The sequence below is a fragment of the Raphanus sativus genome, chromosome 8 (assembly GCF_000801105.2).
Source record: "Raphanus sativus cultivar WK10039 chromosome 8, ASM80110v3, whole genome shotgun sequence".
In the NCBI taxonomy this organism is placed as follows: Eukaryota; Viridiplantae; Streptophyta; class Magnoliopsida; order Brassicales; family Brassicaceae; genus Raphanus; species Raphanus sativus.
Genome location: NC_079518.1, coordinates 20,543,517 through 20,563,904, shown reverse-complemented (window position 1 = coordinate 20,563,904; position 20,388 = coordinate 20,543,517). Strand labels below are relative to the sequence as shown.

The 20,388-nt window shown below is 38.9% G+C and overlaps 3 protein-coding genes and 1 pseudogene across 3 annotated transcripts; 3 read left to right on the top strand and 1 right to left on the bottom strand.

Annotated features, from left to right (window-relative positions):
* Positions 1-5,344: 5,344 nt before the first annotated feature.
* Positions 5,345-8,129, top strand: LOC108820209 (uncharacterized). Its single transcript, XM_056993250.1, has 5 exons — positions 5,345-6,751; positions 6,827-7,045; positions 7,122-7,213; positions 7,295-7,584; positions 7,680-8,129. Exons 1-5 carry the CDS (start codon positions 5,456-5,458, stop codon positions 8,012-8,014), a joined length of 2,232 nt encoding a protein of 743 aa, XP_056849230.1. The 5' UTR covers positions 5,345-5,455; the 3' UTR covers positions 8,015-8,129.
* Positions 7,226-9,832, bottom strand: LOC108820210 (UPF0725 protein At1g02770-like). Its single transcript, XM_018593185.2, has 6 exons — positions 9,227-9,832; positions 8,967-9,156; positions 8,732-8,844; positions 8,552-8,647; positions 7,749-8,463; positions 7,226-7,597 (listed from the first exon to the last, which is right to left on the bottom strand). The coding sequence occupies exons 1-5, from the start codon at positions 9,251-9,253 to the stop codon at positions 8,218-8,220; spliced, it is 672 nt and encodes a 223-aa protein (XP_018448687.2). The 5' UTR covers positions 9,254-9,832; the 3' UTR covers positions 7,226-7,597; positions 7,749-8,217.
* LOC108820211 (uncharacterized) lies at positions 9,708-12,336 on the top strand. The gene is made up of 3 exons (XM_018593186.2): positions 9,708-9,828; positions 9,919-11,232; positions 11,376-12,336. The coding sequence occupies exons 1-3, from the start codon at positions 9,708-9,710 to the stop codon at positions 12,230-12,232; spliced, it is 2,292 nt and encodes a 763-aa protein (XP_018448688.1). The 3' UTR covers positions 12,233-12,336.
* A 5,440-nt stretch (positions 12,337-17,776) lies between these two features.
* On the top strand, positions 17,777-18,750 carry LOC130499050 (uncharacterized; annotated as a pseudogene).
* The last annotated feature ends 1,638 nt before the right edge of the window (positions 18,751-20,388 follow it).

Here is a 20,388-nt window from a genome sequence, read left to right as displayed (position 1 = left end):
GTCGTCCAGCTGGACGACCTTCCAGACGACTTATTATAAGTCGTCTACTAAGTCGTCCAGCTGGAAGACCTTCCAGACGACTTATTATAAGTCGTCTACTAAGTCGTCCAGCTGGAAGACCTTCCAGACGACTTATAATAAGTCGTCTACTAAGTCGTCCAGCTGGAAGACTTTCCAGACAACCTAATTAAGTGAAGATGGAAAGGTACCTGACTCAAGATAGCAGCTTTCATGAATCTGCGGCCTCTGCTGCCCTCGTAAGCCAGAATCGGTGGAAGCGGACTGTTTGGACGGTTTTCTCTGGGACTACCAATACTAGCACCCATTCCCGGCAGAGCTTCGTACGCCCAGACCTGAAGAACTTGTATAAACCCATCCACGGTGTTGCAGCCAGTAAGATCTTTGTTCCACAAAGAGTCCATCAGCACCTTAAACGCGACTCTCCCCCATGGATAATTCTCAAACCGTTCTAAATCCATCACTAGCCTTGCCAGAGTATCTCGTGTAGCGGTTGAAAACTTTCTCCCTTCAATGAATCCAGTGAAGATGGAAAGGTACGCGAGCCGCTTGCGATCTTCCGTGGACCAATCCCCGCATCTCTTCAGTGCATCTATTATCTGATCAGTAGTTGGCCCAGCTTCCAGATGAACTCCCATCATCCCCAGAAAGAAACCATCTCTGGGGTAACTTCACATTTTGGTGTCTCAAGGTCCTCGATGTACTCGCAGTTTAGACCAGTGATCATTTCAAACTCTAACAGTGAAAACCTCAAAGGTTCTGGACCAACGAGAGACCACATCTCGTACTTCTTCTTAATGTCCAGCTTTAAACAGAGCATGTGGTGAACCAGCCTTGAAGCCCAACCAAATCCCTGCTCCTTGAACTTGATGAAAACTCCCAATCTCGACTCCTTGAGCTCTTCAAATTCTTTGTTAGTGAGAGCTCCCTTAAGAGCAGTATGCAACATGTTGTTATCCGAATGATACAAATGCTATGCTGGGGTTCTGGCTCTTCCCCTAATGTGTATAACCTACGGGGGAGTTCTGGAATATCCATCATTTTTGTCTGCAAAATAATCAAAGACAACAATAGAAGTCAGAACACAAGCTAAATCAATCACGCCTTAATTGTTACTCCAGACGACTTAGTAGACGACTTATATTTAAGTCGTCTGAAAAGTCTTCCAAATGGACGACTCGTCTACTAAGTCGTCCAGTTGGAAGACTTTCCAGACGACTTACTTACAAGTCTTCCAGTAGAAAAATTTCAAGCGGACCTGATTAGTCGCAGAAGGAGTTGGAGTACTCGTCATTGTGGTTATAGATCTGAAAAAATAAACGTCAAACGGTGAGAATGAGTAAATTGATAGAGACAACGTTTTATGTTCATCTTTTCCTCGAGATTGATGACTTACCGGCGTTAAGGTTTACAGAGAAACGGCGCTACGGTTTACAGAGAAGAAGCAGCGGCGCTAGGGTTTAGAAGAAGCGGCGGCGCTAGGGTTTAGAAGAAGCGGCGGCGCTAGGGTTTAGAAGAAGCGGCGGTGCTAGCTAGTGTTTAGAGGAAGCGGCGGTGAGAACGTTGGTGAGCACGGTGGCGAGGGCGACGGTTTGTTCGGAAATAGTGGAAGCGGGGGCGCTAGGGTTTAGAGGAATCGGCGGCGCTAGGGTTAGAAGAAGCTGCGGCGACAACGGTGAGAATGAAGTGAGATAGATAGCCGACATTGAGAACGATGGTTTGTTCGGAAATAGTGGGAATTCGAATCGCCTTTGATATCGCCGGTGAGAGAGAACTGTTAGGGTTTCTGAATTTCGCGGAAAATGAAAAAAAAAAAACACCTTATATATTGGGTAAATAATCCGGTTAGCTTTAAAAGTACATTGGTAAACTTTAAGGTTTGGTCCGGTTTAGACGACTTATTCTGGCTGATAATGTACATCAGACGACCTAATATTTAGTCGTCTGTGCACAGAAGACTAAATATTAAGTCGTCCCAGACCCTAAAATGAACCCCTAAACTAAAATGACTAAATTAACTTACTAACCACGTTATAAAATCAAATTATACTTCAATAGTGTTTACTATACACAGAAATGAACACGCTTAGGTAATTTTAAAAATTTTCAAAAACGGTTTTAATGCTTTCCAAAATCTAACCCTAAGAACACATACAATACTACAACATATGTTGATGAAACATAAACTAAAGAATATCATGACTCACTACTTTCACTCATCTAGGCTGAAAACAATTGAAATTTGTTATATATTAATTTATATCTCTTAAGACATATGTTAATTACATAATTCCAATTTTTCACTTATCAAAATATTTTTTACAAAATTTTTAAATTATGTTTAAGAATAACTGTCCAGACGACTTTGAGTTAAGTCGTCTGGACGACTTATTTTCAAGTCGTCTAAACAGACGACTTGCGAGGGGTAGAAACGTAAAAAAAAATCCATTTTTTTGTTTGTTCACAAGAAGATAGTTGTAATTTCAATAGCCTTTTAGGTTACTTTTGCCTTTGACCCAAGTTGGGGTATTCTTTTGGGTTTGACTCCAAGTTTTGAGTCACATTTGGCAATTCTCCCATATATGAAACAATTGGTCATCATTGGTTTGGTTTCGAATAATGTAAAGTCACGCTGTCAAATTTAATTAATAGAATGGTATAGGAAACACATGGTTTAGCTAAGTAATGGGTTAATGTGTGTTAAATTAGTGACATTGGATTGTAATTATTAAGGAAAACTCAGGGTCAAATCTTATTTGCACTTCAGTTTTAATAGTTTAGATTTATAATCATATTTCTTCTTTGCTCATATATAATAGAATATATGTGAATTTAATTTAGTATAAACGAGAGTAATTTATGAAAGTCAATGTTCAAAACAAAAAGAAAAAAGTAATGGCCCCTAGAAAATAGGAAGTGATGGGAAATTATAATAATAACTGGAAATTATCGTGATAGGCTAGCTATATTTATATGTGAATAATGACAATTAGTTAGTAAAAAGTGAAAAATATAATTGGACCAAATGTTTATCAATATGTCACACTGCTAATTTAATAGTATTGATCAAACGGCGTTAAATTATAAAGAGAAGATTTTAACTTTTCATTTTGGATATAAAGACATACGAGATGAATTGGTCTCCTAGCTGAATTCTCCCAGTTCAGAGAGACAAAACTAAATAGAAATAAGGGAATTTTGCCGATAAGGAACAAAACAACTCTAATGTTGTCCCCTTAGAATATACTCCCTCCGTTTCAAATTATATGTCGTTCTAGAGCAAAATTTTTGTTTCAAAATAAGTATCGTTTTCGGTTTTCAATGCAAAATTTATTGAAAATATTCTCTATTCTATTTTTATATTGGTTGATGTGTATTGGTAATAGTATTTTTATTTTGAAAATATGTAAAGTTAAATGTTTTCTTAATCTGTGTGTAAAGACTTAGAACGACAAATAATATGAAACGGAGGGAGTAAATCCTAATGTTTGTCCCCATGGAATAAATAATAAGACAAATCCAGTTTTGTCCTTTTCCCTTACTAAACAAGAGTTAAAAAAATTAACATTGAATAAAAATAACAACATGTTTTAAGAAATGGAGTAAGGAGAGAAAAACGTTTGTATTCTACAAAACTAGTTGGTTACAGTTGGTAATTTCAAAAAAAAAAAAAAATTACCCCCATCAGTGTAATTATATTTAACTTATCTTTTTTTTTTTTTGGCTCAACTTCAACTTTTCATTATCCAAAACATGGTAACGAGATTACAACCTCACAAGATTTTAACCCCACATACAACACCGAGATCTAGTATCACCCAGGAACACTTAAGAAGGATCCTACGCTACCCGAATCAATCCGATGTTGCATTTTTCACCACTACGAGAACAAGAACATCCCACTACTCGGAATGAACCGTCTCTTACACCGCTAAATTCTACCACTAAAATCGAAACATATCCCTAGCCAACAAAACACCAATAATGAGAATTCTAAAAGAAAACACATAGCGAATGGAACTATTAATCTCACTTTTAGGCTCGGCCATTGCTTCATCACCGGAAAGGAGCTTCTTCTCACTATTGAGAGAGGTTTCCAATTTGTTGAACTGTGCAACTAGATTAGAGATTGGAAGAATTTGACCGACCAGTCACTTCCTCGCCAAACCGACGCATGCATCTCCCTGTATGTCTGAAGGCTTCAAGACAGCGGTTTCACCCTAATAAGACCAAGAACCGCAAAAACAATACCAAGTAAGCTAAAACCCAGTTTGAGACCAATTCAAGAACCAGACTCTTGGTCCCAAATGATAGGAATTCAGCCTGTGAACCAACAGTACCCACACCAAGGCGCATAACAAACTCAGTTAAAGACCACTGGCAGATGTTGTTACGGTTCAAAGTCAAAAACCGGTCACAAGAACCGGACTGAAAGGCGGACCTTGGCTGCAGCTAAACGTGTCCAGTATATGAGATAGTGGCTTGAAGAAATGTGGAGCTCAACCACCGGAGCGAGTCGCGACCCATCCGCCGGTGCTGGGGAGCCGAGCTTCACCAGGCGTTTCCAACCAAACTCCACTACTCCAGAAGCAACTCCGTTATCGTGAAGCTTGGCGCGTGATGTCCCCGACAAAACCAGGGTACAAAATTCTGCTCACCACCTGTCGAAACCTCTCCTCCAACCACCATACCGCTACACAGAGGAACAGAACGAAGTTAAAGAGGCATCTTGCCGGAGTCACGCGCGGCTGCCGTGAAGCTTCATTCGAGATCTGAAAAAGAGAAAACCAGATCCGAATGTATCTTCAGTCCTAAAAAACGCCGACTCCCTTCTCCATCGCCTCGCCTTGGGTCTCGCCGTCTCTCCACAAGGTCCCGGGAACCGCCTCCGTCAAGCACGCTGCATCTCCGGAGTTTCTCGGTCTTAACAGAGGAGATTGCATATCGACTGAAGGATAAACAAGGAGGAAGGGAGCAAAGAAAAAAGAAAGAAAAAAAGGAGGAGGTGGACACCTCCGACACACCGTCAGAGCGGCGGCCGGAGTTATGGTTTCTTCAGACTAGGGTTTTCTCTCTCTCGGGCTTTTTACTGTCGATATTTTTTTTGTTCTATCATATTTAACTTATCTAATCATGATGCATTTCCAGACTTAACATGTCATAATTTACAAATTACAACAAATCAGCATAATTTAATCACACAAAACATTTGTCTGTCAACAAGTAACCGTTACACAGAAATAACAATAAAAAAAAAAAATAAAGAAATCTCAACATCTTGAATAAAAAAAATAAAGATTTCAAATTTTGAATCTCGTAACGCCAAAAGCTTCAATATCTCTTCTTCTTCTTCTTCTTCTCCTCCATTTCAACATCGCTCTCTTAAAACTCACATCACACATCTGATACCTCCTCTAACCCCAAAACAAAAACAAAAATGGCGTCTCTCGCACCAGGCATCCTATTGAAGCTCCTCCAATCCATGAACTCCAACACTCGCCCTACCGGAGACCACAGATCCGCCATCCTCCAAGTCACCGGAATCGTACCCGCCCTCGCCGGCTCCGATCTACGCCCTAACCAAGGCTTCTACGTCCAGATCTCCGACTCTCTCAACTCCACCTACGTCTGCCTCTCCGAGCGCGACACAGATCTCATCCTCACCAACCGCCTCCAGCTCGGCCAGTTCATCTACCTCGAACGCCTCGAATTCTCCACTCCTCTCCCACGCGCCGCCGGAATCCGCCCCGTCGCCGGCCGTCAGCGTCAAGCCTTCGTCGGAGCTCCCGAGCCGCTGATCGCACGCGGATCCAAGCGAGATTTCGTTATCCAGCCTGTCCCCGCTTCTGACTACTCCCTCGACCCTATCGCTGTTTACTTAAACAACAAACGACTCAACGACTATGACGATGATGACGTGGCGGAGGCGGTTACGAAACAGAGGCCAGCTGTTTACTTAAACAACAAACGACTCAACGACTATGACGATGATGACGTGGCAGCGGCCGTTACGAAAGAGAGGCCAGCTGTTTACTTAAACAACAAACGACTCAATGACTATGACGATGACGTGGCGGCAGCGGCGGTTACGAAAGAGAGGCCAGCTGTTTACTTAAACAACAAACGACTAGATAACTATGACGATGACGTGGCGGCAGTGGCGGTTACGAAAGAGAGGCCAGCGCTTGCTCCTGTGAACCAAAACCGCAATGAGAGAACTAAGCAGACTCCGCAGAGATTCTCCTCACCAGCGTCGGCTAAGCAGCGGCCAGTCTCAGCTGGGAAGAAGAAGAACAGCTCTGTAGAAAGAGATCCGTCTCCGGCGGTTTCCGCAAAATGGAGGAGATCCGCGTCTCCGGTTCCGTCCAAATGCGTAGTGCCGAGCCTTGCGGCGGCGCGTGAGGAGAATAGGAAGGTTGCTAGAGAGGCAGCCATCGTTGTGCCGTCAAGATACAGGCAACCGTCACCTAACGGAAGGAAGGTGATGCCATCTCCTAGTGGAAGGAGACTATCGATTTCACCGGGAAGGAGGCTTTCAAGTGGTTTCAAGGAGGCTTCAGGGAAGAAGAAGATGGCGGCAATTGCTGCGGGAATCTCCAAAGTCTCTGAGGCTCTTGTCGGATCTTCAGCTAAGAATGGTAACCGAAAGAACTGGGATGAACCTGATGGAAGTGTTCAATCTGAGCACAAGGAGAAGAAGAAGACTGATCTTCAAGGGATTTTGCGTACTCAGGTAACAAAGCGAAATAAAGTTTGATACTTGTGTTTTGTGTTATGAACTGGAATTGAGAATGTACGATTGTTTCAGGCTGCTATGACGAGACGTCTTAGTGATGCAAATAGGCGAAAGAGTGATGCTTCAGCATGTGAAGAGAAAGCCAAGTCTTGTTCATCTGCGAGTAGTTTAGTGGAAGAAGAAGAAGTCTCAGCTTTTGAAGGACTTGGGATCACTTATCATGATAGGAAATGGACGGATGGTAGTGTTCCACTGGATAGCATCTCAGGGGACCTCGCTAGACTTGCAAAGGTGAAAGACGCTGAGACTAAAGACACTTGAGTTTATGTATCCTCTCATGCGATTGTATATTTGATTTATTTAACAGGAGGCTTTGCATAGAAGAAACTTTGCTGCTAAAGCTGCGGCTCGTGCATTGGAGGAGGCTAATGCCAATGAGTGCATTATTAGATGTTTAAGGTAAAAAAGAAAAATTGAAAAACTTTTGGCAATCAACTTTCATTTGGTCTTTGACACACCATTTTGTGGTGGATATTACAGTAAATTCGCTGAGCTTTCTTCAGCCTCCAAACAGGAGAATCCATTGCGAATCATCAACAAGTTTTTGACAATCTATGGAGATGTTACGAAATACAGTCAGATTGTTTCTGAAGATAGTTTTCGGTCTTCATCTGATCAACGAAGTCCAGTCTCTCTTTGGGTTGAAGCTGCATTAGCAACTAACCTCGAGGTGGTCTCACTAGTCAAAAGCCAGAACAGCCTAGAATCACCATCTTCAGTGAAGAAACAAACGTCTCCTCGCCTCTCTCCCGGACCTTCTACAAAGACAGGTTTGCTCTTCAACTGAAACAAAAATTTTCATCTTTTCATTCGACAGAGTAAAATATATATTTTTTTTAAAAACTTGCAACTGTGGTGGTTTCAGATAACATTGTTGGGATGTGGACAGACAAAGATGGCAGGAAGGAGACAGCTAAATTCGCAGTGAACGTACGATCTGAGATGCAAACGTGGTTCATTGGGTTCGTGGAAGAGTCGTTAGACAACAAAAATGCGCGGCCTTTAGACGGTAGTTCCATAGCTGCCGTTCTGTCTCAGCTGAAACAAGTCAACGAGTGGTTGGACCGTGTCGTATCTGACCAAGAAAACCAGATCACAACAATGCATTTAACGGACAAGATTGAACGACTGAAACGCAAAATCTATGGATTCGTAATCCACCACGTCGGTTCTACTTTTGACAACTCTGCTTCTTCTTGATTCTTTCTTTAATCTTTCGCTTTTGTCCTCAAGATAACGTGAGGCTTAAAGATCATTGGTTCGTAGATCATATGATTTTATCCTTAGATTATTTTTGCTTGAATTGTTTTTTGTTACTCAAATCCAAAGGCAAACACAGAAATAGTTATAATTAAAAAAGAAAAAAAAAACAGATAGTGTCCTTAAGAGACGCCTGCCTATATTTAAAAAAGCTTGAAGTACTCTTCCAAATTCATAGGAGTTTCGTCTTTGAGTAAGATACCCTGGAGAGCCAAAGATCCTGTAAGCTCGTTGAACAGGCTTTTGATCACAACTTTCTGTTCAACCGACTCATCAATAGCCAGTCCTCTAAAAGCTATATAGAGGACTGAACTTTTGGCCTGGAGCGGAGGAGTCTCATCGTCAGTTTCTATAGCCACCTTCACAAGCTCCAGACTGGAGACTTTCTCCTGCAAGAAAGGAAAAGGGGATACTAATGAAACAAATCATTATTGTGCAAAAAAAAAAGAAAAAAAGAAAAAAAAGAAAAAGACTTGCCTCTGAAAAGTTCCCATAGTTCCCATATTCAATGCAAAGAACAAGCTCGAGGTACAGAAGAATCCAGTGGGTGCTGGGCAACTCTGATGTATCTACCTAGAAACACATATCTCAAACTTGTTTTAAAAATAATCAAGAGCAAAACAAAAACAAAAAAACAAACTTATGCAAAACTATTACCGTGTAAAGGCGTTGGATCTCAGCATCTGAAGGCCAATTAGGCAATGCTCTCTCAATAGCACCACCACCACCACCACCACCATGCAATGCCAACACACCGGTTGTCTCACCACCTATGAAAAGTAATTTTAATTCAGAACTTGTCTCAATAGAACACACCTCACTAGAACACACTAGTTGTGTCACTGAATTTGTATATAACAAAAAAAATTCAGAAGAAGAAGAGTACAGTTACCTCCTTTAATACGGGCAAGGGAACAATCCACATTCAGATAGCCCAAACACATTTCATCAGCACAAACCTGAAAGGTTTGTGCCGGACCGCGGGTAACTGTATCAACCGCCACCAAAGTGATGTAGAAGGAAGAAGCACCACAATACCGCATGTTGAATTTGATCAAATCTTGTAGTTCGAAGTTTGTACCCTGAGAAAAAAAAAACTGAATGTTAGCACTTATCTAGAGAGATCGATCAAACTAGCAAACAAGTTTATACCTGAATTGTCACAGCATGAGTCAGCATGAGTCATGCTCTCCAACTTTATCGCAACAGAATATCCTTCAAATATGCTGAGCTTACAGTTCATTTCTGCTTTTACTTTACCGTTTTGCTTTATGCTTTCTAGTCATCATTGACAGGTCATTGTTAGACCGTTAGTGAGACCCCAAAACTCTAGTATTTGTACCCCTTTTCCTGCATTTGCAGTAGTTATCTAAGAAATTATTAATCATCCAAACCTCTCAAACTTCTGCTCTTACATCTAAGGATCTAGTACCTTCGAGGTGACTCTTCTTCCTTTGTAGTCTCCTTCTAGGCTAGTATTCACCTCTTTTAGGGCTATCGGTTAGCTCCTAGATTAGACTTATCTCACACACTCACCCCCGATGTCTCATTGGTATCAGATTTCGTTCGACCCTCGGTACGATGGTAGAAACACGCCTCCAGGAACGCTCCCTCACCGAACAAGTCAGACGAGATGAGATCTCTTCACCACATCCTTGCTGTGGAAGTCAAGTCCCAACATGACTCTCTCAACGCACGCTTCGATAGGCTCGAGTCGATGATGTTCCAACACGGTTCTCCTCTACGAGCCTCTGGCAAAGCTCCGATGGATCCCAGCCCTTCCCTCCCTCCAACACCCATGAACAACTCATCCTCATGACCACCGGACCCTCTAGATCTGATAGGCTATCAGCAGAGACCTACCTACGGTCCTCTGACTTCTCGCCTCTCGAAGATCGTCTTCCCTGCTTTCGACGGTACAGATCTACGCGACTGGTTGTCTAAATGCGAACAGTTCTTTGACATAGATGGAACTCCCCAAGAGATAAAGGTCCGCTTGGCTGCTATGCATCTCACCGGCAAGGCTACGCAGTGGCACCACAACTATATGAGTACTCGGTATGGCTTGTTTCCTTCCTGGCCCGAATACATCATAGCTATCTCTGCTCGTTTTTGCGAACTGTTTGATGATCCTCTTGCTGAGTTAGTTGCGCTCAAACAAGACTCTGACTTGATCGCCACGTTTCATGACAAGTTCGAAACTGCGCGAATGCGTTTTGTCCTCCTTGAAGCTCACGCCCTTAGCATCTTCTTGGCCAACATGAACCCCCACCTATCACTTCACACTCGTCAGTTCGAAGTGACAACCATAGCCGGCGCTGCCAAGATCGCTATGCTACATGAGTCTTCCCTTTCCCACACACCCTACCGCCAAAACAGAGCCCCCTTCAATCCTTCTTCTTCCCAACGCCCTTACCAAAAAACCCACCAAACAACCCCTCTCCTCAAACCAAATGAACCCACAAACACCCAAAAACCTAACTTTATTCCCTGCAACCCCTCAGACAAACCTCCCCGCAAATATTCCTACCAAGAGATGCAAGATCGACGCTCCAAGGGCTTATGTATGTTATGTGATGAACCCTTCACTCCTGGACATCAACTAAAACACAAGTGTTCTCAGATCTACGTCATGGAAGGCGATGAAATAGATTCTGGCTCAGACGATAGCCCCTCTGACACTGAGCACGAGACAACGCTGCCTGCTGCTGCTGAGACACTTGATCAAACTGAGACTCCAGTGATCTCCATCAACGCCATCAATGGCTCTACTTCATACAACTGTATGCGCTTGGTGGGACACTTTGGCCAGCACAAGCTTCATATACTTGTAGATCCTGGCAGTACTCATAACTTTCTGGATATCTCCATAGCGAACCAGATTGGCTGTCAGCTTGAACCTACCAAACCGATATTCGTTAAAGCCGCTACCGGTGATACACCCCACACCAACAACAAGTGTTCAGCTTTCACTTGGACTGTGCAAGGCTCTGCCTTTACAACTGAGATCAGGACAGTTCCTCTTGACTGCTGTGACTTTGTACTCGGAGTGCAATGGCTATGCACCTTAGGACCCATTCTCTGGGACTTCCTCAACCTCAGAATGGAGTTCACTTTGTTTGGAACGAAGCACATCCTACGCGGCGTCCTTAAAGCAGGTGGAAAGGTCATCAAAGGCTCCAGCTTGAAAAAGTTGATGCTACAAGAGCCACAGATAGCTTTGCTCCAACTCAGAGAAGTCGATGACAATCAAGAAATGCTCTCACTCCTGAGATGCTTTTCTCTCACATCTCTGCTTCAGAGACGTCTCACACTGATGACCCTGCTCTTCAGCAGCTCCTCCACACTTTTGAGGACGTGTTCCAGGAACCAAAATCCCTCCCACCTTTCAGAGAAGGCTTTGATCACCAGATACCTCTCCTCGCTGGCTCTAATCCTGTCAATCTGCGCCCATACCGGTACTCCTCCCTGCAAAAGGATACTATCGATACTATGGTCAAAGATATGTTGAATCAGGGGATCATTCAACACAGTTCAAACCCTTATGCTTCTCCAATCGTTTTGGTCAAGAAAAAGGATGGTACCTGGAGACTTTGTGTGGATTACAGAGGTCTGAACAAGCAAACTATCAAGGAAAAATATCCAATTCCTCTGCTCGAAGACCTCCTTGATGAACTCAGCGGTGCGAGATACTTCTCCAAACTGGATCTTCGCGCAGGCTTTCATCAGCTCCGAATGTCAGAGACCGACATCTATAAAACAGCCTTCAAGACGCATCAAGGACACTACGAGTACCTCGTGATGCCTTTCGGTCTCACCAACGCGCCTTGCACATTCCAGAGTTTGATGAATCATGTCTTTCAAGACCTTGCTAGGAAATCAGTTCTCGTCTTCTTTGACGACATTCTCGTCTACAGCAAGACCTGGGAGGAACACTTGCAACACCTCTCTGAAGTCTTCCTCATCTTACAGCAACAACAACTGTTTCTCAAGCACCTCCGGAGACTGGCCAATCCCTACGACACAGAAGCACCTCCGGAGCTTCTTGGGATTGGCAAACTACTACCACCGTTTCATCAGAGGATACAGCACTATAGCTCGGCCCTTGAGTCAGTTGTTGAAGAAAGACGGGTTCGCTTGGTCACCAGACGCTGCTGAGTCCTTCTCGAACCTTAAAGCGGCTCTCTGCACTACACCAATTTTAGCCCTCCCTGACTTTGATCAGCCATTCATCGTTGAGACTGACGCATCAAACAGTGGCATTGGCGTGGTCCTCATGCAGGGTAAACACCCTATCTGCTTCAATAGCCACTCCCTCGGTCCCCGTCATCAGAACTTATCAGTCTATGAGAAAGAATTGATGGCAGTGGTCTACGCTGTTCAGACTTGGCACCCTTACCTGGCTCACCGCCCTTTCATCATCAACACTGACCAGCGTAGTCTCAAATACCTGATGGAGCAGAAAATCACCACACCCTTTCAGCACATGTGGCTCTCTAAACTGATGGGCTACAACTTTGAGATCTGCTATAAACAGAGAAAGGACAATGTTGTTGCAGATGCTCTGTCTCGTGTCTCAGGATCTCAACTGCTTCACATGGTCTTGTCTCAGGCACACATCGGCTTCTACGATTCCCTAAAGCTGTTATGGGAAACTGATGCAAGCCTGCAGAAGATCATAACTGATCTAAAGAGCAATAGCGCCTCTCATCCTCTCTTTACGTATGTAAATGGAGAATTACGTCGCAAAGGGAAACTGGTAGTGGGCAATGACAAAGACATCAAGCTGCACATCTTCAAATGGCTTCATGATTCTGCGGTTGGCGGTCACTCTGGTAGAGATGCAACGTTACACCGCATTAAATCTCTGTTCTACTGGCCGAAGTTGACGGTGGAAGTCCAGAACTACATCCGCAACTGTCTTGTTTGTCAGAAGAACAAATATGATCTTGCTGCTAAACCGGGACTACTGCAACCCTTACCCATTCCTGAGGGTGTTTGGGAGTCCATCAGCATGGATTTTATTGAAGGCCTCCCCTCCTCAAACGGCAAGCAATGCATAATGGTGGTGATCGATCGTATGAGCAAAAATGCCCATTTCATTGCTCTCTCCCACCCTTACACTGCCCTCACTGTTGCTCAAGCCTTTCTGGATAATGTCTTCAAGCTCCACGGCATGCCTAAGGATGTGGTTAGTGACAGAGATCCGATATTCATCAGTGAAGTGTGGAAGGAACTCTTTCGCGTTCAAGGAGTTGATCTCAAGCGTTCTACTGCCTATCACCCTCAAACCGACGGGCAGACTGAGGTAACCAACAAAACCTTGGAAACTTACCTCCGCTGTATGACTGCTGAGACACCATCTTCTTGGAGCAAATGGTTGAGCCTCGCTAAGTGGTGGTATAACACAACGTTCCACTCTGCAATAAAGGCCACACCCTACGAGAATGTTTATGGTCAACCACCTCCCCTTCACTTCCCCTATCTCCCCGGCGAAAGCTCATCCTCTGTTGTTGACCGCACCTTACAGAAACGGGAAGAGGTGATCAATATGCTCAAGATTTACTTGCTAAGAGCGCAGAAGCGCATGAAGCAATATGCAGATGCTAAACGATCTCCTCGTGAGTTCTCAGTGGGTGATTATGTCTATCTCAAGCTCCAGCCATACAGACAGAACACTCTGAAGAGCAGGAAGGTCCCCCATAAGTTATCTCCCCGATTCTATGGCCCTTTCCGCATCACTGATCGCGTGGGCTCTGTCGCTTACAAGCTCTCTCTCCCTCCTACTGCAGCTATACATGATACATTTCATGTGAGCCAACTGAAGCTCTGCCCCAACCCTACCAGTTCTCCTGAAATACCGCAGTACTGGCTTGATCTTGGGAGCTCTAAGGAACCTGAAGCAATCCTGGAAACACAAACAGTTAAACGCCGTAATGAAGCAGTTACTAAGGTTCTAGTTCAGTGGAAAGGGGAGTCACCTGCGTCTGCTATTTGGGAGTTTTATAAAGACTTTACCGCCAAGTTTCCTCTCTTCCACCCTTGAGGACAAGGTTGCTCTAAAGAAGGGAGTATTATAACAGCATGAGTCAGAATGAGTCATGCTCCCCAACCTTACCGCAATAGAATATCTTTCAAATATGCTGAGCTTACAGCTCATTTCTGCTTTTACTTTACTGTTTTGCTTTATGCTTTCTAGTCATCATTGACAGGTCATTGTTAGACCGTTAGTAAGACCCCAAAACTCTAGTATTTGTACCCATTTTCCTGAATTTGCAGAAGTTATCTAAGAAATTATTAATCATCCAAACCTCTCAAACTTCTGCTCTTACATCTAAGGATCTAGTACCTTCGAGGTGACTCTTCTTCCTTTGTAGTCTCCTTCTAGGCTAGTATTCACCTCTCTTAGAGCTATCGGTTAGCTCCTAGATTGGACTTATCTCACACATTCACCCCCGCTGTCTCATGAATCAAATTGTAACGATGAAGACCAAGTTTCCCGTAACATTTAACCGTCTGCCTAAAAGGATAACAACGGCGTCCGAGACCTTCGCACTTATAGGATAGCAACTGCCCAGACGCAAACATACCTTTTGGTCCTACGATACCTTCAATATCAAAACCCTAAGAACAAAGTAAACATAAAAGACATGAACAAAAACGTAGATCAGTATATGATAGGCTTCAAAAAGATTATTAGGTTAGATACTAAATACCTGGGATTCATTAACAAACCCCAGTAGTCATCCAAAGACGCCATTATCTCAAAAATTCTGGAATCAATGGAAGCGGCTGTAGAGGGATGTTTTTCTATATGTACAAATATATATATATATATCGATCTAGAGATAGGTTATTCTCTAATAGTTTTCTTTTTTTTTTCCGACTAAAACATGCTTTATTAATTATTGTCAAGACAAATGTAATTATACAAAAAAGATGGACAGGATCGGAACAAACTCTAATCCGTCGGAGAAACAATCGCTTTTTTTGCTAAAAGATCAGCAGGGACATTATTCTTGCGATTAACATGAATGAAATTGACATACTCGAATTTTGTCTTCCAATCAAGAACTGTATTGACCAAGTGATAACATCGACGACTTATCGCTTCTCTGATAGTTTTCTTTATTGGACTTTAATTATACTTTTTGTAGAAATTTTCCTTTTTAAAATATCATAAACAAAAAAGATCTGAAAATAGTTTAGTTAATACTAATTTACTTTACTAAAATCCTAAGGAATATATAATTGTAAAACATTATATTGAGTTTAGTTCTTCAGAGTTGCTAATTGATATGATTAAATATTCTAGTGAGAATTATAAAATTTATGATAAAAATATATATATATTGATAACAATTTATTTTTTCTGAAATTCTAAAAAGAAGATAACTATAATAGGTTATATGACCGATTTTTTTTTATAAAATTTTAAACAAAAATATAAAAGAGTATTTAATATTATTTTTTATTTTTAATTGTAAATAAAAAGGAGATTTATAAAATAAAATGTTTTCCTTTTTAAAATATCCTAGCAAAATAAACTTTTTAAAACTTATTTAATAAAGCATTAAGTTAGTACACAAGAATGTGTGGTAATGATATAGTTAGTTCTCCTTAATATGTGGGGCTACTCAATGAGTGCTTGCTTTAAGACTAATAATTTAATGTGATAATCATCAGATAATGCCCTTTTGTCTAGTTCGGAAGCCGGACGGAAGGGTTCCGAGGGTATTTTCGAATTTCAAAGCAAACAGCTTCGGATCTTATAGTCACACGTATGAAGGATGAACCAACACCATTGATCCCTCGACACGTGTTTTCCGATCGTTGTAATGACCACAAAAGGCATGCGTGCGTTGTCGTCGCATATCTCTGAGACTTCATTACCATATCTATTATATTAAAACAGAAGTCACAACTTCATTTCATATGTGATTTTTTAAGTTGTACCATTTTTAATTTTTTTATTAAATGTAATTTAATAAAGATAATAATGTATAGAATCTTTAAACTACTATAATCATAATATCTTTTGATATCATAATATCTTTTGATATCTTTTCATTTAAAATTTAATAATATATATATATATATGCATATATTAAAATTTTCGAAAAATCTGTTTAACAAGATCTTACCAAGATATTAATTTTCAAAAGTTATATATAAATAATTTAACTAATTTCATAATTAGTTTTAAAATATTATTGTACATTAATATATTCAGTAATAGTTTATAAAACGAAAATAAATATTCTATCCTACTTTTATATATTATATAATCACAATCAATTATATTAAAACAAAATTATTATGTTGACATAAATATTTTAACAAATATCTTAATTTTCAAACAAATTATGTAATTTCATAATTAGCAATGAAATATTTTTATGCATTAATATATATTCAGTTATTATTTATAAAATTAAAAATACAAATTATATCCTATTTTTATCTATTTTATAATCATAATAAATCATGTTAAAAATTATTATATTGAACTAGATATGATAATATTATATTAAATTGATAAATTGATAAATTTTATTTTCATAAATAGAAAATATATACTCTATTAAAAGAGAAGTGATGATTTATTTCATGTATGATTTTTCTATTCGGATTATTCGTTAGAAAAATAATTAAATGAATTATTGTATACATATTTGAAATATTTTAACTATTCTAAAAGATAAAATAGATATTTCCTATATTTTCTCTGATTTACATCTTAGCAAAATATTTTCATATTTTTTATTTACAATATAAATATATTTTTTATTTTTCTTTAAAACAAACATTTTAAATATGTTATTACCTTCTTATTTATTTAAAATATAAATGTATATTTTTTCACTTAAACAAATTTTTTAACTATTTAATTAATTTCGTAACTATTTAAAATATAAATGTATATTTAATTTTTACTAAAATAAACCTTTTAATTATCTAATTAATTATGTAATTATATTATACTCATGTACTATTTTGTATCAACTGCGCGGTTGAATTGTTAATTATATATATAACGGGATCTATGATAGATGAATAATTGCAAATAAAAGTTTTAACATTGAAAAATTCACTGTATATAATTCATTATTTTTGGGGTAAAAAAGTCTAAAACGCCAGTAGACAATATAAGAACCCTCAAAAACATATATAATAAAGAGAAAAATTAGATTAAAAAGGAATAAAAACAAACAGAATGCATTACAATTTCCGGTTTAATAATTTAAATGAAGTGGACGTTTTCTAAATTGCATTTAATATAGGTTATTCAGTAAAATATTTAATTCATTCAAATAATTCGGTTAACATATATGTATGACCAAAACCTAAAATACAAGTACAATCTCAAGTAAATTAATATCTAAGTTAATATTAAAGTGAACATAATTTGTCGTAAATATCATATTATGTAAAGTTTTAGTTAATGTTCATGCTTTAATAAGAAATATATCACTAATAATTTGAAACAATAAATTAAATTACTGCATGTAAACTATGAAATTGTTGTATTTGAAAATATTATATTAAACTATTAACAATATAACAAATATTAAAATTACATACCACTAATCATGTAAATCAAATATTTATATGTATATTTTGAAAATAATCACCTGCATGGTTGTGCGGATCGAGATCTAGTTTAAAGACCTAAAAATAAAGCAATCTTTCTCCGCTATAATGCCGTTTCATACGAAGATCCAACCGATCGACTCCGATGTATTATCGGAAGATCTCTACCTACGATGGAGCGAATGAATGCCGAAGTCTCGTTTGAACCGGCGGCCCTTTGAGCGGTTAGTTTAGTATCAAGACCACCACCACCTCTGAGAGATTATTCACCGTCGTCGGCGACTTCGACGCACCACCGCTTTCTAGAGGCAACTCTGGAGATTTCGATCCGAGCTCTGTCTGTTTAGCCAAGATGGGTTGTAAAAACTTTATGGAGGACAACAATAACAAGGAGGAGAAACAGAGGTGCGGTCGTAGCCGTTGTAGTTGCTTTACAGAGAGTGGAAACAAAGAGCTCTGACGATCTCAAGCATTCTCAAGGTATGGTTAATATTGACTCATCAGTTTTCTCTCAAGTCTCTAGGACTGTAAAGCAGAAAACCTGATGGATTCAGATTCATTTTTTTTGTAGATTTTTGGTCCTCTGAACGAGCATCCATCTGTGACCAAGATTGTGGAGACAAGTAAGAACTTCAAGGGTAAAGACCAATCTTGCTTGAAGACCGTGAAAAATGGAAAGACTGTTGATTTGACATTGATTTCGAGCCCAACTTCGAGATTGCTCGTGCCACAAAGACCCTACAAGTCGATCTTGCATACATTGCCTTGCATTTTTTTAAGCAAAGCGGATGGGTTACAGATCGATCATCATGCTTCTGTCTAAAGCAATAAAGCAGAGTTTGAATATTAAGAAAGTGACTTGATGGAGGAGAGCAGTGTATGTTAAATCAAAGTGACTGTCTACTTATGTTCGTGGAGAAGACAAGCAGGGGCCACTGGCCAGTAGATACATCGGTGGGTTCCACAATAGTCTTTGGTGTTTGAAGATCGTGTGAACAAATCTAATATATCTAATATCTAATTTATTAAAACTGAAGTACAAATTTAAATTAGCCCTAAGTGTTCCTCAATAATTACAATAATATGCCATTGAGTTAATTAACATAATAATACTTCCTCTGTTTTTTAAAGATACATATTATAGACTTTTCACATATATTAAGAAATCACATTAAAAATACATTGATTTTTATGAATAACAATTTTTCATAATCTTTAACCAATAAAAATCCAATAAACACAATTAACTTTTTTGAAGTTAACAGATTTTCATTAAATAATACATTGAAAAGGTAAAAAATGTATCTTTTTAAAACAAATTTTTTTCCTAGAACATGGATCTTTAAAAAACAGAGGGAGTATTATTTATTTTGGAAGTAACTGATATAATCAATGTCATTATTGTTCCACAAAATATTCCTAAAATCAGTGTTTTTTTCCTAAAAATCAATATCATTCACGCTAATTTAACTTAGCTTAAGGTGAGCTTAATTAATTTCAATCACACTAACCATAAATATATCAATCTTTTGATTCTCAGAAGTTTTCTTAACTAACAAGAAATTGTACTAGTCTTAATATAATTATTATAAAATCAAGTTTAGAAAACTAAAAACAAGAATATACCTTTGATATAATTAATAATTAATTCTACAATTATTTCAATCTATCATTTAAAATGTGAGAGTTTTTATTCTAATACCATCAAATGAACGAATTCTTTTCATATTGGTACAAATCTGTACTGGGGTGGGCAAAAAACCCAAATCGAACCGAACCGAACCAACCAAACCGAAGTTAAACCGAACCAAACCAAACCGTGCTCTTTATGTAACCCAATTGGTTCATGTTTTACTCAACCCGAACGGTTTGGTTTGGTTTGGGTTTAAACCGAACCAAACCGAATCAAACCGATAATCCAATATATATGATATATATATGTATTAACATATTGTAAATTTTAGTTAAAGTTTTGTTTTTCATTTTTCCATAACTTTCATATCTTTAAAAAAATTATAAATACGATTCAAATAATACTATTATATATAAAATCATGTAGCATAAGTTTTTATATTCTCACTCTATCGTTTATGCGTTGATTATTTTTTAATAAAAGTATAAAACTGATGTTTTCATATTTTATAACCAACCCAAACTACACCGAACCAAACTAGACCATAATAATGTAAACCAAACTAAATCTAAACCAAACCGAACTGAACCAAACCGAATTAAACCCAAACCGTACCCAAACCAAAGCTACTTTGGTTTTAATTGGTTTGAGTTTTATAAAACCCAAATTACCCAAACCAAACCAAACCCAAACTGAACCCGAAACTAAACCGAAATGCCCACCCCTTTCTGTACAGCTTAATCTTAACGAACATAATCAAAGAATTAATAGCCATTTAATCTATCTTTAAAAAAATGAATGATACGATTTATGAGGTAGACTCTGAGTTGTAAGCAAAGGAAAATGAAAATTTTCACTTAAAGTTAGTGATAGAGATTCCTTTCTCTTATGTTTTTCATTACCGCTTTACATAATATACAAAATTTACACAATATATATGTTATATATTGTAAATAAAATCTTTAATTATTTTCATATAAACAAAAATTATCCACCAACATTGCTAATAAAGTTACACAATATGCAAAACTAAGTTATATTTTTAAAAATTAATTTTATTATATAAACAAAATGAAAAGTTTACATA

Excerpts from the sequence above, each read along its gene's own strand:
- LOC108820209 (XM_056993250.1), top strand. The coding sequence starts at position 5,456 with ATGGCGTCTCTCGCACCAGGCATCCTATTGAAGCTCCTCCAATCCATG. Across the intron at positions 7,046-7,121 it reads ACCTCGCTAGACTTGCAAAG|GAGGCTTTGCATAGAAGAAA; the intron begins GTGAAAGACGCT and ends TTTATTTAACAG. Across the intron at positions 7,214-7,294 it reads TGCATTATTAGATGTTTAAG|TAAATTCGCTGAGCTTTCTT; the intron begins GTAAAAAAGAAA and ends TGGATATTACAG.
- LOC108820210 (XM_018593185.2), bottom strand. The coding sequence starts at position 9,253 with ATGCTGACTCATGCTGTGACAATTCAG. Across the intron at positions 8,648-8,731 it reads AGATCCAACGCCTTTACACG|GTAGATACATCAGAGTTGCC; the intron begins GTAATAGTTTTG and ends ATGTGTTTCTAG. Across the intron at positions 8,464-8,551 it reads ACTATGGGAACTTTTCAGAG|GAGAAAGTCTCCAGTCTGGA; the intron begins GCAAGTCTTTTT and ends CCTTTCTTGCAG.
- LOC108820211 (XM_018593186.2), top strand. The coding sequence starts at position 9,708 with ATGAGATCTCTTCACCACATCCTTGCTGTGGAAGTCAAGTCCCAACAT. Across the intron at positions 9,829-9,918 it reads TTCTCCTCTACGAGCCTCTG|GCTATCAGCAGAGACCTACC; the intron begins GCAAAGCTCCGA and ends TAGATCTGATAG. Across the intron at positions 11,233-11,375 it reads ACGCGGCGTCCTTAAAGCAG|AGACGTCTCACACTGATGAC; the intron begins GTGGAAAGGTCA and ends TCTCTGCTTCAG.